The following is an 18,341-nucleotide window of genomic DNA, read 5'->3' as shown; positions in this document are numbered from 1 at the left end:
ATCTATATTTGCATAATGAAACAAATGTCAAATAATTGTCCATGAATTATTTTCAACCAAAGTTTCATTAATGTCACTGGACTTCAGTTTGGTATATTCCGTTGTACACGCAGCACCACGAATAGCTATCCACATTCACCTAAAAAATTATTGCTCCTGTATTATCTGTTTTTGCTACTACTGCTATCCTCCTTTAGCACAGATGAACAAGAGGAATTCAAAACGCGTTTAAGATGCCACACCCACGGAAGTGGTAGCATGCCACATGTAACACGTTTAGTACTGTGCCTGTAACGGAGTAAAGACGTAATAGGTGCCGAGTAGGGGAAACAACGGCGATAAAATGGAAAAAGGTCGTTACATTCGACTTGAAGACTCCTACTAAACTGAGATTCATTGTCGGCTCCAGACTAAAATTCTTTTACTTATATTTATGTAAATATATGCAAACTCGTCTGATGAGTTCGGATGATTTATTTAGAATTAAGAAATACTCTACTTAACACTTAGGCAACCGCCTGAAAAGAACTATAACTATAACCTCTTCCATTATCTTCAATTGAATTCACTCAATTAATTTGGTTAAAAACTTTTTTTTCTAAAAACAAGAACCGTGTTTGAAGAATTCCAAATAATCCCACTTCAAGATGTACTAAACAACAGAAGAAAAGATTAACAGAATAAAAGGCAATACGTTGCTAAGTGAAAAATGGGAGATCTCCCCATTCGGTTGGCACAGTGTTAAGAGAAAAATTCCTTGAGATCTAAAGCTTTCATTCTTATGGGACTTGATAGCTCCGACATTACACATACATGCCTATTATCAATTATATGTTGAATTGCAACTTAACGTCTAATGGTATGTAGGTAGATATACATATATAAATTAGACAAGAGCGACAACTTTAGTATATTTCAAAGTAATTACTCGATTTAGCTCATCAATGAAGGACACTGACTGAAGGGGTTGCAAGAGGCAACTACAATAATAGCATTCTAATATATTAAAGCTTTTACAAATAGTCCTGTTTCAATAGAAATTCTATCATTAATACTATAATGTTTTTATTTAAACTTACTAATGTTACATAAAAGCAAAAACTTAAAGTAGATAATTTATTTGTTCAAACAACTAGGAATTGTTAGACGATTATCTTCTTCTCTAGTACTTAAGATTCCGACGTGTAATTTAGTTTAGTAATTTAACCCCTTGCCCTACAATATTGTGTTAGACTCGTGGTGAAGATTTCAAACAGACTTTAACAGATATACATGTCACTTAAGTCTTCCAAGTACGAATTAAATATTCTTTTTCTGTTATTAATTGTACTGCTTCTGAGGAAATGAATGAGTGTAGAATAGAATAAATGTAGAATATTCCTCTTGTACTAATGAATTATGAACAATAAAATATCTCTGTTGAGCGTGATTGGGAAAGAAATCATAGGGCAAGGGGTTAATAAATATTTTACTCATAAAAATATTTGATTTCCCAATATTTTTTAGCTTTCTTTCGCATCGAACCCCTCGATCGTTCGCGTGAAAAGGGGATGTAAGTACAAGCGTTGGGAATGATGTAAGTACAAAGGGAACGGGCTCGATATCCTTCGCGTTTACCATGAGCAATTTCATTCGCCGGTTTTTCTTGTCTTTGTCCCGTGCCGGATAGTTAACTGGACGCAGTAGCGCGAGCACAGGGGGTCTACTTCGCGACCGTCCACTCGGTCCGTTATTGGATCCTTATTTCACCGCAGACTTTACCCTCTCGACGACGAAATATGCTCGTATCAGCACGCACGAGGTCTCTTATTGACCGCGCCGTCCTCTTTCTTCTCGTTCTTCTTGCCCGCGAAAGGCACTCGCTAGGAACGTGGAGATCGTAATACGTTTAGGTGGCGGTGGCCCGAGCGTTTGCTCGGAGACAAAATGAGAAAAACCCCTATACGCCTTATTCAAGGCTCCAGCTCTCTGTACCGAGTAAGCACTTTTCCACGGCCGATGCGATGACAAAATGAGAAGCGTTTTTCTTTCGGTGCCCCGCCCCTATAATATCAAACTCAAACGCCCCAATAAAACAGAATCGTTCGATCTGAGGAAATAATAATGACGATGTAAAGAGTGTGGATCTCGGGGATCGTAATAGCCGGCGCGTAAAACAGTGATATATGGATACTGGATACGTATCCCGGATACCTTTCCTTTAACATGTGGGTTTTTATTACTGAATTCAGTTTAGAAAATTCGACGCCGAACATTTGTCCCGCGAATACACGTAGAACAGTAATAACTTGATTTGGAAACCGCTATCGGTGTTTCATAAGTCATAAAGTTTTTATTGACTCTGTAACCAATTGGATGGATTAATTATCTTGTAACTCTGTAAGAGAAAATTTTATTTAAATATAATAAACTTATGCATGAATCAAAACATCTGTTAAGGAAGTAGGATTTTATAGTGAAACAGAGGAATATATAGTACGTTTAAATGGACTTTTTGCTTTTAATTCTATCTTTTAATAATAAACACTGTACAACTAATAAAAGTATGTGAAACATTACAGCTAACATTATAATTGTAAACGTTGCATTCTATGTAAACTTAAAGCAAAAACTTAAAGTAAGCAATACTTCTAAACTTAAGTAAGCAATACTTTTATTATACTGACCATTGTTCTATCCTTGAGTAATAAACCCGGCATATAAAGGTGTAATAACATTTTTCGAAAACAGACCCGATAATAATAAATTACATTGAGATACGTGGCAGTGAATTATTTTCTCTGGCGAAGAACAGTTTTCAATTTCCAAGGCATTGTTCGATCGATTCATTATATGTATTTTAAATTTAAGGGTGGAGCACCGGTTGGAGACGTGTTCCACGGTTTCACTGGGACCTATCGGAAACTCGCCTCGTTTCGATGGAAAGACGATGGTAGGGAGAAGCGAGGATGACTCTTCAGCTAGGAATTTTGAAGGGTGTCTAATTGCTTCAAAACTTGTCACGTCGATCTCGATGCTCAGCTGGAGCCTTGTATGATTAATGGAACCGTACGAAAAAAGAAGGAGCAGGCGGCTCTAATGCATTTCGCCGATGATCCCGATCCACCGTTTGTCACGTAACGACGTCTACCAAGAGGGAAAAATTCAATGCCCTCGATACACAAACCTATCGTTAAGCTTCGGGTGTCGATGGAGTCGTTCTTTTAGCTTGAATATTAGTTTCGTATTGCAACGTGAAATTCGAGCACGGAATAACGTCTTAAATTGAGGGTTAAATAGGGGGGGGGGGGGGTCAAGGATTTGAAGATATACGAACTTGTTATTCGTGTATGTGTTTAGATAGGCGGATCAAAGTGTTCGTACAGTAAGAAAATTATGGTAGACAGTTATAACCAATAAACAGGTAATTTTATGTTATTAACTTTTGTGAAACGTTTAAATTTATGTTTAATATAGACAAATGTGAGGAAATAAAGTTTATATTCTGCTGTTATTTATATAATTTAAATAGAAATTTATGACGTTGTAATCATGCGAATGGCTAGTTTCCGATATATACTAGAAGAAAATTCATTTATCGGGATTTAATTACATACAAATATTTATAAAGTAGTTTAAGCAGTGTTCTTTTAAAATTTGAAAATAAAGTAACCAAATTAGTGTCTTATATTTTAATTACTATACATATAATTGTTACATACAAAGTAGTTTAAGCAGTGTTCTTTTAAAATTTGAAAATAAAGTAACCAAATTAGTGTCTTATATTTTAATTACTATTCATACAATTGTTTAAAAGTTTTATTCAAATTTTTCTGGAAATATGAAATATTTTTACGTTTTACGATATGAACATTACGTTCATATCAAGTTAAAAACCGTTGCATAATTCCTTGCATAATAATGCGGTATTACTACGAAAAAAGTTCTTGGCTCAGCAGCTCATGCTAAATGTAAGTACATACAATCGTTCACAAGTGGTCCAGTTTCCCGAGAAGACAATCGTGATTATACTTTTACAATAGCGGTGGTCATTACGCCAAAGTCCACTAATTAGGTCTCTTTTTGTGTTAATTTGGCCATTTCTCCGCCCATAATGCTGTACGTCGGAAACTGTAATTCAGATAACAGAAGTATAATTTTTCTAATTATTCGAAAATACATTTTATCTCTCCAAATAAACCATCGAATTCAAAACTTTAACTACGACTTGATATATTATTATTCCATTTGTAAGGAACTATTGATAGTATATTAACCCTTTGCGGTCGAGAACTTTTCAATCACCTAAACATTTCTTCCATAAACTTTCATAAACTCTTCCATAAACCGATTCTTGAAAATCGTAATCAAATTGAATGCAATAGTATCTCATTGTTACTGTACAAGAATAATTAACACTTCATTTAACTCTAGTTCCCGTAAATCTGCTTACAAAAATATAAAGTTGCATAAATGTTCAGTGTCTAGTAACAAGATTAAAATACTCATTTTTACGTCCACTAACGCTTTATATTTTATTTCTTCATAACTATATATGCTTTCTAATATATTATAACTATATTCTTTACAGATTATCGAGTTTGCAATTGTATGTATCGAACTATCATCTTATAACCCTTGGACAGCGATGCTTGGATCTATTTTCACTCAGATTTCCAAAGATTTCATTTAACTCCCTACATATTTGTCCCTAGCTACTGTTTCTACATGATCATACCAAACTAAATAACAAGATCAACGCATCTAGCAAAAGTACGTTCAAAGAAACGCCCAAAAATACTAGTAAGCAACAATTTGGGTACTCCGGGACGTTGCTATTTACGAGATCGTCAAAATCGTTCATCACGGTCTAATGAAAAAGTGAATAAAATATTGTTAAAAAAAAGAAATTTTCGTTACACCCCGTTACCACGGAATTTACCCCAGTTTCAGAGTCAGTCGTCGAGAGACGTTAACGTACGCGGAAAGAAGAACAAGAGGGGGTGGTTGGGGGGAAGAGATAACGGTAGGCGGAATGAAAGACACGGCGCGCGGAATACGAAATTCATGGTGCACCACCCTCGGGGGAGCCTGGATCGGATTACCACCCTTCTATGCATCGGCCTAACCGACGCCAGGCATTTGTTTGGTATTCGCGGTGGGTGTTTGCGTGATTCCATGGGCCGAAACAGACGTGGCCGCCCTATACGTCTGCTATGCCGTACGCGTGACGAAGATTTCACCGAATCTACGCATACCCAGACAATTACAATCGCGGGAATATACGAGGGTCCTTAAACTCGCTCCGGCCTAGCAACCGCGGAAAACACCGGGCATTAACACGTTCCGTGCCACGAAAATTTCGGTTATATTTTACTTATGAATTGTATTGATCTTTTTAACACGTTGAATGCCGCACGACTTCACGTAGCAAAATACACAGAATAAAAGAAATATAATATCAAACCATTTCATTGAATCGTTATGCTATTATTGCACGTTTATCTCGGATAAAGTCACCGCGTTAGGTAGGATTGTTTAGAATACAATAATGTTTGCAAATAATCATCGTTTAATTAACTGGATTATAGTATACCTGACCCTCGATTTACGCGATTTTTTTCACGCGGGCCTCTTTTTTACGCGGTAAATTGGAACATTATTTACGCGGTAGTATTTACGCCCGATTTCAATTTACGCGATCTGAGTTTAGTAACAGCGAATAAAATATACTTTTGTTTTCTAAAATGTCATTATTATTATTTCCTTTCTTAAGTTATGTGAAATAAATAAAAAGTTATGTGTATTGCTAAAACTTATATCAGCTTTCCTCTTCAATATTTTGTTTTCTCTTGCACCCACAGGCTTTACTTATGCGATTTTCGTTCGCGTAAAGCGAACCCATGTGGAACGAATTTTCGCGTAAATCGAGGGTCAGGTGTAATTTGGTTTAGTCGGGGGTCATCGGTGGTCCCTATGGCATCAACGTGTTAACCCTTATCGGACGCTGGCTTTTTACACATGATTGAGTTACAGTTGATTTTGGTAGGTATGTGAAAAATCCGATGTTAATTGCTCTGCTGCTGATGCTTGACACGTTCCGCAGCCGTACTGTTTTTTTAATACTTAGGCAACCGCCTGAAAAGGTCTATGACTACAATCTCTTTCATTATCTTCAATTGAATTTATTTAACTGATTTTATCAAGAACTTCGTTTCATAAAAGCGAGAAAGATATTAGACAAATTATAAGAGATCTCCCCATTCGGTTAGCTAAGTGTTGAGACTTTCCGTTCAGGCCGTGTGGGGAGTATACGACCCACACTTTTACAATTAAATAAAATTAAATAAACGAAGTACTAAGATGCCTATATTTGACTCTACAATACATTTTTGAAAAATTCTTCGTTTTTCAATGAGAATTCCAAGCGTATACGCCCCATGCGGCACGCAGCGTGTTAACCCGTTGCCGCACGCTTTTAGTTTTAGAATCGTGCCCAGAAACGCAGTTATTTTTTTAATTGTTTGTTCCCACTTGTTCAGGACATGAAAAATCATACACAAAATCCAAAAGTTCCATTGTACATAATTTTTAGAGAATTATGAAAGAATCTCCTTAACCCATTCGCTACCAGCAGTTCTTTCAATAATAGTCGTCGTGATTATTTTATTAAATAGAACATATCGTTTTTATAAAATACAAAGAATATTCAAGAAAGAATATCTCAGAACACACGTGAATGTAATTTACTCTTTACACAAGATATGAAATGTCGATCGTCACAAATATGCGACGCTGATAGCGAACGTGTTAATTGAATAAATTCAGAATGATATAATCAGTACCGAATGCTATTATAAAGTAGTCTAAGAAAAAACTGAAGAAGTACATCAACACAACTTATCATCCCATGATCCGAACATCGTGTCGCTTGAGTTTGTGTTATCTATTCTCTGGTACGCAACATATTACACGGGATCGTGTCTAAGATTTTCTATTCATCCGATGATCTAGATTTACTACCTGGAGTAGCGTATAGGCAGAGGAAGAGCGTGTAACAAGACGGAAAGATGGTTCTTACCGGGCTAATCGGCGTGTTCACCACGACTAATCGGACTTTCGGTTGCCGAGGACATCTGTTACGGGTCGGACCGGATGCTTCTTCCACGCGGGCCACCGCGCAAACGTGTTTGTCATACTTGTGACTTTGAACGTCGTCGCGGTGCTCGAAGGAATTAGAGGGACACTTATTCAAACACGCGCGGTTTAAAAGTGCTCCCCTTCTGCGCCAGCTCGTCGCATTCATCGGCAGCTTTGTGTGCACAGCGACGAGTTACACCGTGTCGCGCTGTAAAGAGGAGTATTCATTTTCCCCGCATCCTGAAGACGGTATCCATTGCCACGCACCGAAGCGTGCTAAATTTCCAAAGCTCTCCGTGCTGTGGGTCCCTCGAGTAATTGGAGAAATGCTGGTGCGCGCTTCCGGTGACTGAGTACACGCGAAGAATGAGGAATATTCGGTGATACGACGAAATTCAACGTATGCTCGCCGTTACTGATCGATTCAATCCATTAAGCGAGGATCGGCTACGCGAAGAAAGTCTGCGTAATCAATTTCTTATTATGTGTTGACGATTATAAAATTTCCTGATGGGTATTAAGTAATGATGTGCTGCTCAGTGACGGTGTAATTGATTTTTAGTTGCGTTTTATGGGATTTATTGGGTATCCACGAGGCAATATTAAACGTGTGTTGCGTGAATAATTAGTTACTACGTGAACTTCATTTTTATATCTAATAATTTCTTCATACAGAATTTATAATTTTAGTTAATTATTTGATTATTTAATTATTTAAGGATTAACCCTTTGCACTCGAGAGGTGACTCTCAGTCCTCACTTGATTTGATGCAGCAAAATTATGAAGTTGAATATTTAGTATTTTAAATTAAACTTTGTATTACTATAGGAAATATTTAAATAAAATAATTTTGTCGCTTAATTTATCTGTGAATTATCGTTAAATTAGTTTCAAACAATGTCGTATATATCTCGTCGGAAAATATTGAATATTTCTAGTGAAAAACTTTCGAATGTAAAGGATTAGTAGATTCAGTAATTTTAGAATATATATATATATATATATTATTCTTGTATTTAATTTTTTCAAACGCATTACTTAAATTATTAATATTTGAACATTTTTTTGCTAAACAAATATACCAATTATTGAATAATGTCTTTGTATATTCAGAGAACATTGCTTTATTCAACCGATGACTCAGAAATAATATCTATTTATTAAAATTTGAAAAACAGAAATTACTTTCTGTTTAACCTACGTTCTATTTCAACTACATCGGAAATTTTTTTATTTTGCATAAAAATTGTAAAAGAAGGAGTTAAAAATGAACAGGTTATCCGGTCACGTTCGAGGACATTCTACATATATCAGTCTGCGTGGAAACTTCTGTGCGGCCAAGTGAGAAATCCAAGGAAAGATTCCTGTTTTGAGTGCAGGGTGTGAGTGATCGATGGCACCATCGATTGCTATCGGGGGTGCAATACGATGCCCCAGGGATGTAACGCAGCCGCACTTGGAGAAATTGCTAATCCCCTGCATCCCGCACCCCTCGACACACCGTCTCGGTTTTGCTTTTACGTCGTATGCTATATTCAGCTACGTGTTAGGAATTTCTTTCACCCTAAACGACCGTTTTCAGATAATAACCAGCGATACTTTACTTAAAGTACTCACTTATGATTCGTAAGATTGACAAAAGGAACCTATTGTACATTCCTTGCTCGTTTTTGCGCAAATATTTATAAGATCTTCGATTTTTAAGTGCCCATTCTATTTTAACTTCAAACGTTGGTTTACTGGAATGCATGCAAGTCCATGTAATAGGTTATGTACTCAACAGAAATACAATAATATTTAACGAGAATTAAGTTCCGATGAAATAACATCGTTATGATTGTCCCATTTATTTTATGGTTTTAAAGGTCCTGCTTACTTTATCAACAGTGTTATTGTTTGAATATTAAAGCGAAAGTTACGTACGAAGGAGTTTATTTTCATACATTATTTTCGTTGAGCATTATTTACGTATGTTTTAACAGGCCATATCATGTTGGTTGGTATATTAAGAGGTGACAAAGTGACTTAAAAGAAACATAATGCTGCATGTTTCGGTTTGTAGGTGAGTCACGTACAAGTTGTACATCCTGCGAACCTGAAGCATGATCTCTGACCCGACGTCCAGATGGGCCACAAGAACATGACACTTCTTAACGCAAACAATTCCAGCTGTGACCAAGAGAAGGAAAGCGCGAAGAAGAACTCCTAGTTTTGACATCTATGTTAGTACGGCATGTCACGGCGAAAATAATATTTCGTGGTATTTCGACAAAAATATGGCTTACAGGTTATTTAAATCGACTATGATACAACTATAATAAAGTAGATCATTTTTTAAACAAACGAAGAAAATATTTCACTAGAGTTACGTACATTGCAGTTTTTCCAAACTTTCTTTGTACGCGTTCTTTTATGCGCGAACTCTTAACATTAAAACTACCGAGCAGATAAATTGACATTTTGAAATTTGTGTATAGAAACTATAAGAGTGCATCTATTGAAACTTTAAATGATTTACAATTCGGTTTGCGCATTACTAAACTAATTTCTCTAATAATTTCTCAGAAAAACATTTGTTATCTTTTTAATAATTGCAAAAAGAAGGAATCAAGAATGGGTCATTTTTACCCGTCTGGTAGTTTTAGTGTTAATATCACATTTCAATTTCCTTCTTACAATATCTATCTATGATTTCTCCATTTCTTTACTTCGATCGTTTTACTACAATCACTTTAACTTATATAAAAGGAACATGTACCTTGAGAGTGCTCATTGATTTATTTTTATAACACAGAAAAGTAAATTATGTTTTTCAGAACTGTTCTCAAGACATTTCTACCTAATACCTTTACACTGCAATAAAAGGAACTGCGAAGTACGCCATTCTTCCACGCCTCCCTCTCCTCCACACAAGACGAATTATTAAACTTTTTCAAATCTAGTTCAAGACACACTCCACGAATCGCAATCAGGAGCCCGGCACAATTCGTTATCGCGCAACGCGATGGAATCTTCCTCCGGCACGGTTTTCCTTTATTCCACCGGAACGTGCCGAGTGTTACCAGATTTCATCTGGATCCAAGGCGCGCGGTATCGTCGATCCATCTGTTCCAAGATCTGTCCCCGATTGTTCTTCGTCACGTAGCAGACTCTTGTTCCGTTCTAGACCAGCCTTTTGCTCTGTACACCAGTGAGCGGCACGTGGTACGCATGCCGCGATACGCCAACAATTTGGCCAACGCTAGAGACGAGGACTATTTCCTCTCTCTCTCTCTCTCTCTCTCTCTCTTGCTGTTCCAGCAGCAAGAGAAAGGGACAAGATCTCGCAATATCGCACGGTGTCTGTTGCGCACGTTGCGAGCCACCCAAAACGACCAGTTCACGCCAATTTTGCCAGGTATTGTCCCCGTGAAGGACTTGCATTTAAAGCCTAAACAGACCTGACGGGGCGCCTGGGCGCAGGACAATGGGCGTTTGCTTCAGCCTGGGCCTCCTGGATGCCAGACGAGGCGTCTCCTGCTGGGCGAATATTTTCTTACCCCTCTGTAGGGATATTTTTCAAAGAACGGCCACAGAGAGCGGAACTCTTTTTGGTCGGATTTTTTGGCGCACGGTTGAATAGTTTTAATGTCTCTTCGTTGATACAATTAGTAAGCTTCTTTAAACTGTTTACGGTTTAGATAACAATTCATTTTGTTTGTGCACGGTGAACTGGGAGTTTTTTTTTTGGATATTTTGCGAGCAGAAATAACAGAAGTACATGGGTTACTTATGGGTAAAGCTTTTTGTACAGTGAGCAATTTGTAAGAGAGGTAGCATGCAATTGGCAGTCGAATTTTATTTTAATGTATTTTGTGTAACGTTTGATATGTAATGTAAACTGGCGTGAGGAAATAAAGTTCGTATCTTGTAAAGTTTGTTATTAATTAATTTACGTTAATGGTTTTTTTGTTATGTCTTGAACAACTTGATTTATTAATACATTAGTAAATATGAATATAGCATTCAATGTGTTGTATTGTTATAAATGGAATTGACTAAGGTACCGCTGCTTTATGAAAATTGTATTACTAATTTGCTCGAGTCAGTACAAAACAGTAAATTTGAAAAGAACGCTCAACTTTAAAGTTGATAATATTTTTTACACGGTAGATGTTCACTTAAATGTTTTACATTTGCAATTTGATATGTTTTATAAGTATGTGAGGTTATTATGTCTGAGGTCTGTGTAGATATCATAATTTATATCTCAGTATCTATTTGTTAATAGGATTCTTTTTTGTTGAGATTGTTTTACTACATGCATATACCGATATCGATTTCTAACGCATAGTTAATTATCAAATTTATAGACATTAATCTTACATGGATACTAAAAATGAAATTTCATTCATATGAATTTTATTTGAATATTTAAAACAGAAACGACGACTAATAGTATTAATTTTTCGTATATTTATTCAGACTGTGGGTAGTGACAATATATCTTTCTACAAACGTAACAATAGTATCATTAACGCATTTTCGTTTCATGATGCCTTTTAAGGGTTAAATGTGACACGTATTTTTGATACAAATGGAGAAATATTCCTCATAAAATCAATGAAATACGTAAATAAAACTCGAATTTCCACGAAATTGAAAGGAAATCGTTCGAAAAATACAGAAACTTACGTAGCAGGATGTCTCCTGCTGCGTGAAATGTTTTTCTACCCCTGCACAGGAATACCTTTTAGAGTTCAGGTCGAAAAAGGGATTCGTTTTCGGTTTGGATCTTCGGCTAACGGCTTAACGGTCCTAATTTCTTGGTAGACACAATTAGCCCCTTTTAGGCCGTTCGTGGTACAGCCGTTGGACGAACGGACGCTATCAGTGACATCTATTTACTAAGCCTACGAGAAATTGGAAAAACAAACAACGATGATCGTCGCATAGATGGGAAATTGAGTTGTTAGTGACCGATTGGCTGGAGTGCCGGACCTCGTAATTTTCGGTACCTCAAAGGGCTACTCGGAAGCGGGATGAGTTGATTGGTCTGCGAGGAAAGACCACCCTGATGGTTGTTTGAAAATAGTATTAACGTTGGATTTTACACAACGAATTCGGGGTGAATCATTCACGGAAAAACTGTCTAAAAAATGATTATTATGCTGGAATTAACGTCTGCAGAATCAACTGCACACAGCAACTTAAACGTGATACGTAAAATGAAAAGTGAAAATCATAATTTGAATAATGAATGAAATTGTACACTTCCTTCTTAATGTTTGGTTTGAAAACACACTGTATTTTCTATGATATTATTTAGAATAAATGAATACGTGTAGTTTTGTCGGACTCGTGAGAAGAACAGTGAACATTTTCTGCACACTAATTTTTAGATCGTGTTTCCTTTTAAAACTTACAGGTTATGGAATGAGTATCGAAACGTATTGTTCGAATACATGCTATCTAATTGTTCTTATAATGTCATAACGATTAGTCAATTCCAAAGTAAAAGTATTTAGTGCGTTCATTCGTGCATGCAAATTCTATATTACATGAAGTTCCACGTATGATGTACTCGGTTTTAGTTAGAACTTCAAATTTCACTATCTTATTAAAGATAAAAATATTAGGCAGATCGTCGTTAGTAAACCTCGTTCATATTATTTCTATCTGAGATCTCAAGAATGATCTTCGCTCGACTTTAATTCCAAATTCCCAGCAACAAATAAAAGAACCACACCAGAAAGTTTTCCGTACCCGATCTCCGTCACAGACTGAAAAGACTCCATACCCGAAAAGACCGAGCAACCGAGAGACAAGACAATTTTAACCTAGGTGAAAGTAAACATCATCGAGAGCAAGGAACCGGAAACATTTTTCCCGGTGAGTCACGAAGCGTTAAAGTATCGTTAAATGGACACGACATCCGTGCCGACGCCATTTCGCTCAGTTAGCGGAAAATTGCTTCGATAAACACTGGGTAAGACAAGACTTTCGAGTCGCGGGTCCAGGTGATCTTTGTTCAGATAGACGCAAAACGGCTGCACAAACAGCTCCGTTCTCGGTTTAAACGTGGCAAAGGATAGTTGAATTGTCGGTCGCCTGAAAGCAGGTAAATTTCTGGGCTAGATTTAAGGAGGTTAACCTACAATAGTCTCGCGGACGTGCTGTCGCTATTGTGCCACTTGCATTGTATCGTTTAGAGTAGTCTTCATACGGTTTTCAGAGTCTCTGCAATAATACTGCGCTTCGAGCTCGTGCTCGTTGAGTTTCAGACTACCAATTATGTATCCTTTTTCAATTCAAATGAATTTTTACGTAAAATTAGTATAAGGAGTTCGGAATACAAAACGAATGATAAATATTCTATACAACTAGAATAAGTTTGTGTGTGTTGTAGGTAATAAAATATAATTATGAAAATAAATATCACGTAAAATGTATGTTGTAGGTACGTTTTAATAATTTCTATTGAAAATATTTGATTCAACCCTTTGCATTCGAGAGGTGACTCTCGGTCACCACTTGATTTGATACAGCAAAATTGTGGGTTGAATATTTAGTATTTTAAATTAAACTTTGTACTGTTATAGGAAATATTTAAATAAAATAGCTTTGTCGCTTAATTTATCTGTGAATTATCGTTAAATTGGTTTCAAACATTGTCGTCTATATCTCGTCGAAAAATGTAAAATATTTCCGGTGAAAAATTTTCGAGTGCAAAGAGTTAATAATGTTAGTAATGTTCCCTGTTTATCTGATTTCAAATGTTTTATTATTTTTTATATTTTCTAAAAGTATATGATAATTTAAGGCGAGTCATTCTTCTGATGGTTACTATTCATTTTTTCCGGAAGAAAAACTAAATTCAACGGTTAAAAAAGAAATGTAAATGATAGTTGTGTATACAAAGTATTATTATTACAAAGAAACATCTGATTCAAAATTGTAAACTCTATGATTTCACGATACTCGAGAAGAAATCAGTTTAAATATACAGGAAGGGCTAGAGCCATAAAGTTCTGTCATTAAAAAGGCCGAACTGAAGTCTACCATATGTCGTGGGAGAGAAACCTGTTTATACGAAGGTTGGAAAATCACCGTTCACTGTTTAGAGGACATGTAAACAAACAAAGCAACCCGATGATTGCGTTGGTCGCCTACGAACCGAGTGCAGATGTCGGAAGGCAGGTTGCAGTTAAGAACCATCATCCTTCGAAGCTGCATCACTGTCAGAGTCATCTACTTATCTTTGTTCTCGTCGCTTCCCGTATGTCGCAGAACTGGGATTAATGCTCCACGCTTGGAGCACTGCTTTAGTTGCTCATTTATTTCGGATTGTTTTATGTTATATTTTAAAAGAGAAGATTAATTATTTCTGCAGTGTAGGATCTCGAATAAACAAAACTTAGAAGACAATTACTTACAGCTTAAGATAAATAGAGATTCACGTATAAAAATGAGAATTGAACTAAAATTATAAAAATTGTCGACAAAGCTAGAAAATCTAACTTTAACTTTTACTATTTGATTTTATAGAATGTAAACAGGTATACTTTACTTTCAGATAATCGTGTGTTGCAAATACATCAAATCTGGTACATTGTAGTATCTGATCAATATTTATATTTCTTATATTTCTATTTCGCAAAATACTGTTAAACACTTGAAAATGTTTCAAAATTACTGTCACTTAAAAATAATTTAATAAAATAGACTTTTAATGTGTTTAAAATTAAGTTAATGTTATTGCACTTAATTTCTGCTGAATACTGTAAGTAAAAAGAATAAAGTAGTCGGATGTTATTTTAAAGTGAAGAAGTTCCTGTCAGACTTTTGTTAATTTCATTTTGAAAGTTTCAAGAGTTTCTTACATAATTTCATGAAATAACATCTTGAGAGCGTCGAAAAGCCAACTCTGACGTAAACTTCTGTAGTGTAATAGAAAAAGGTAAGTGCGAGAATTATTAGCAAAAAGGAGATTTATTAAATTACAGACGTATGAACTTATCCTATTAGACGTATAAAACTATCGGATTTACTTACACGACGTCTCGTCCGTGTCTGTGTTAGTGGAGCGCATCAGTGTGCATCGTATTCTAAAATCGTGAGTACGTACCTGAAATAAAGAAAGTAGAAAATATTTATGAAAATATTTCTAATCAGTTTCCACTTTCAGAGATAGAGAGACAGATGAAGAATAAATTACGGTAACGATACAAGGAGAAATAAGGCTAAGGACTTATATAATGTTGCATAGTCGTACAATTTCAGAGCAATTTTAGAGTAATTCTGGAACAAGACTTTCGCGTAAACTGTTTAATTTGCAATATTAATCATTGGAAATTTATTAATGGTCAACGTGGCATAATTTCTATTGGTTTACGTAATAGTTTCTGAATTTTTATATAGGTACATACAAACAGAAATACAATATTACATGTTCGATAGGGTAACAAATTCAAATCGAGTTCAATAAAATAGCGAACCTTTTGAAAGTTATAAAAATGAACTTAACAAATGAAATATCTATATTTTCAATTAAATCATTCATTAGAGAAAATCTGAACAAAATGAACTCTATACTTTCGATGTAGTTTCAGTAAACAATTGTATACGATAGGCACTCGAAAAATTGCAATAGTTGATATCTATATAAGGTCTACAATGTTCAACTATTAGAATAAAAATTCATTATCACAATAATTACATCTATAAAGAACGTTTTTTCATTATCATACATGAAATTTTTCTATTTGTTCTAATACACAAAGACCTAAAATAGCTTTTCTTTTCTGTTATGGTATACGGTGCGTTTACAAATATGAATTTTTAATGTCAGAAGTTTATAATCGACAGTGTTCGATTCATTACAATTTATTATACATTCCAGTCGAACATAAATCTTATCGGCGGCGTTATGATAGACACCGAGGTTTACTCAGCAGATCTTCAGCTAAAAAAGCTGTTAAGCTTAAGTGTATTTAAGAGGTAATACATGTTCAGCGAAAACTTCAAATTTTCCTCTTCGAAATCGATGACTCTACCCCTCCGCTGTCACCATCAATCTTTAGGGTTGGCGTACAGGGCGGCGAAGGTTCGCGTCGCCATTCCCGTGGAGCTGTTTAAGGTTCCCCAAACTCGCAAAGTGTCCGGTGTTACGGGGCGTTGTGACTCATACGCGAGTCGAGCCGACACGCCTCAGATTAAAACACAACCCTCGGTAACGTTAATTCGTGTCTGGGACGCCCTACCCCCCTGGCGCATGAATATGTTGCACTTTGCAACAAACCACACTAGCTCGCCGAGAGAAAAATCCAGACGAACGCACGTAGGTAACCTCCCATGGGACTCAGGGGTGCGCGAAAAAGGGTGACCTTTTCATTTTGCGGTAAGAGATTCTCCTGCGACGGAATGAAACGCGCCACGGCGTGTTAAATATTCGAGAAGATGGCGGGTAAAGTAAATTGGCGAGGATTTCTTCGTTGGCTTGCATCGCCGTTTGCAACTTACCAGTCACATGCGTTGTCTTATTTCTAGATGAAACTCGTGATTCAAATGTGTGACCTTTTATGGGATTTTATTTATTTTCAAGTTAGCTTAAATGAACAAAGTTTGTACTGTGTTTTCGGCCTGTTGTTTTCATGTAGAATCATTCTTTTTACTGTAACTCGAGCATGGATAATAGTTGTCTATAAAGGTTTGATTTATGTTAAAAAAAATATAATTTATGATAATGAATCAACGGTTGTGCAAAGTAAATTTGTGTTCAAGGTAAATGTACTTCTTCTGAACTTCAAAATGCTGTTCACTTTATGGGAATGTAGATTACAAATGCATACAGTGGGCCAATTTTATTGGCTACTACTGTATATTTCTAGATAAAAAGGGGTATTGAAATATTGTAAGTATTGAAATAAAATTCACTCGTCAATGTAGGAATCATGAAGGCTTATACAATGTCGTTTATTGCGTATTTATAAATTCGAAAATATTTATGAATGCCTCTGCCCATTCAAAGTATTGAAATTTTTAATGATTATGAAATATAAATTTCACGTTTACACATTTATTCACGTAAACCACCAATGCGAATATTAAACGAAATCCATGAAATGAAAATCAAAATTGGAACAGCTTGGTCAGATGTTTTTTTATACGCGAATACTTTCATCCGTCATTGTTCGATTCGGTCATTAATTCTAGACGTGTGAGTCTGGAGGAACAACAGAGTTAAATCATCTCCGAACTACCACTGCACTCTCGAGAGTTAACGTGGAAGGTCTGCATCCGTTCTAACAAGCAAAGGTCAGCCGAAATCATGTGAAACCCGAGGTAATTCCGATGGAATGCCTCGCCGCTTCTCAATCCACGCAATTTACCGCGAACTAATGATTCCTTTTAGGCCTGTAATTATTGGCCCGCATGAGTCATTGTGGCACGGATTAGATTGTTACGCGAATCGATTAGGCGATCTCGAGGCGAGGTTCCACAACGATCATGATAATTCGTCGGGGTGTATCCATCATTCTACCTGCTGGTAATGACCTTCGCCGCAGGCTCGAGTCATTCGTGGGAGGGTCGATTCTTACAAAGAGGTATCCGATCCACGACCATGAGAAAATAATATCGGCGATCCTTTAAATACTCCGCGCGAATAGTCGACCGTTCGGTTTTGAATAATACAACTCGTGACTCACTGGGGAAGCGTGAGGTGTCTGGAAACAATGGCCGTCACTTCCGGGAACGAAAAGTCGCACGGAAAACGAAGAAAATATTTCTTTTGTTTTCTTTCCGTTGTTCTGTAAAGTGATTCAGTAACTGGGTTATAGGATTTATTGTGGGCAGAGTTGTAAAAGGATTTACTGTACTATTCACTAATCTGCTTATTGTTTATGACCTGTGTAATAATGACTTTCAGCCACGTGGTTGGTATTCAGTAGTTTTGTGTTTTCAACGGTTTTGTTAAATGAGGAAAATTTAAGTCTTTCTCGAAGTTACTCGTATTTTGTTTGAAATACTGTAGATAATAAATGATTTAAGATGCACGTTTTAATGGGGTAACACGTTTTAAATATTTGCAGGGTTAGTGATTCTGAAATAAAAATCATACCGAGACAAATATACAAAATTATTTAAAAAAGACTGAATAAAACCATCTACAACTATATGAATGAAAATGAAATTTTAAGTGAAAATTCTTAAATTTATTTACGGGACGAGAATATACATT

The 18,341-nt window shown here is 36.1% G+C and overlaps 1 protein-coding gene across 7 annotated transcripts in view; it reads right to left on the bottom strand.

The window, feature by feature from the left end:
- Ten-m (teneurin transmembrane protein Ten-m) overlaps positions 1-18,341 on the bottom strand; it is an 887,979-nt gene that overhangs the window by 87,205 nt on the left and 782,433 nt on the right. For 2 of the 7 annotated variants that reach the window (XM_076367130.1, XM_031972875.2), the window contains one exon: positions 15,155-15,227. The exons of the other annotated variants lie outside the window; for them this stretch is intronic. In XM_076367130.1, coding sequence (XP_076223245.1) covers positions 15,155-15,191 — 37 coding nt within the window. In that variant the 5' untranslated portion in view covers positions 15,192-15,227. The remainder of the gene's footprint in view (positions 1-15,154; positions 15,228-18,341) is intronic. 7 annotated transcript variants of the gene reach the window in all.

The sequence above is a fragment of the Nomia melanderi genome, chromosome 4, assembly GCF_051020985.1.
Source record: "Nomia melanderi isolate GNS246 chromosome 4, iyNomMela1, whole genome shotgun sequence".
NCBI classification, from domain to species: domain Eukaryota; kingdom Metazoa; phylum Arthropoda; class Insecta; order Hymenoptera; family Halictidae; genus Nomia; species Nomia melanderi.
This window is presented reverse-complemented; position numbering and strand designations above follow the sequence as displayed.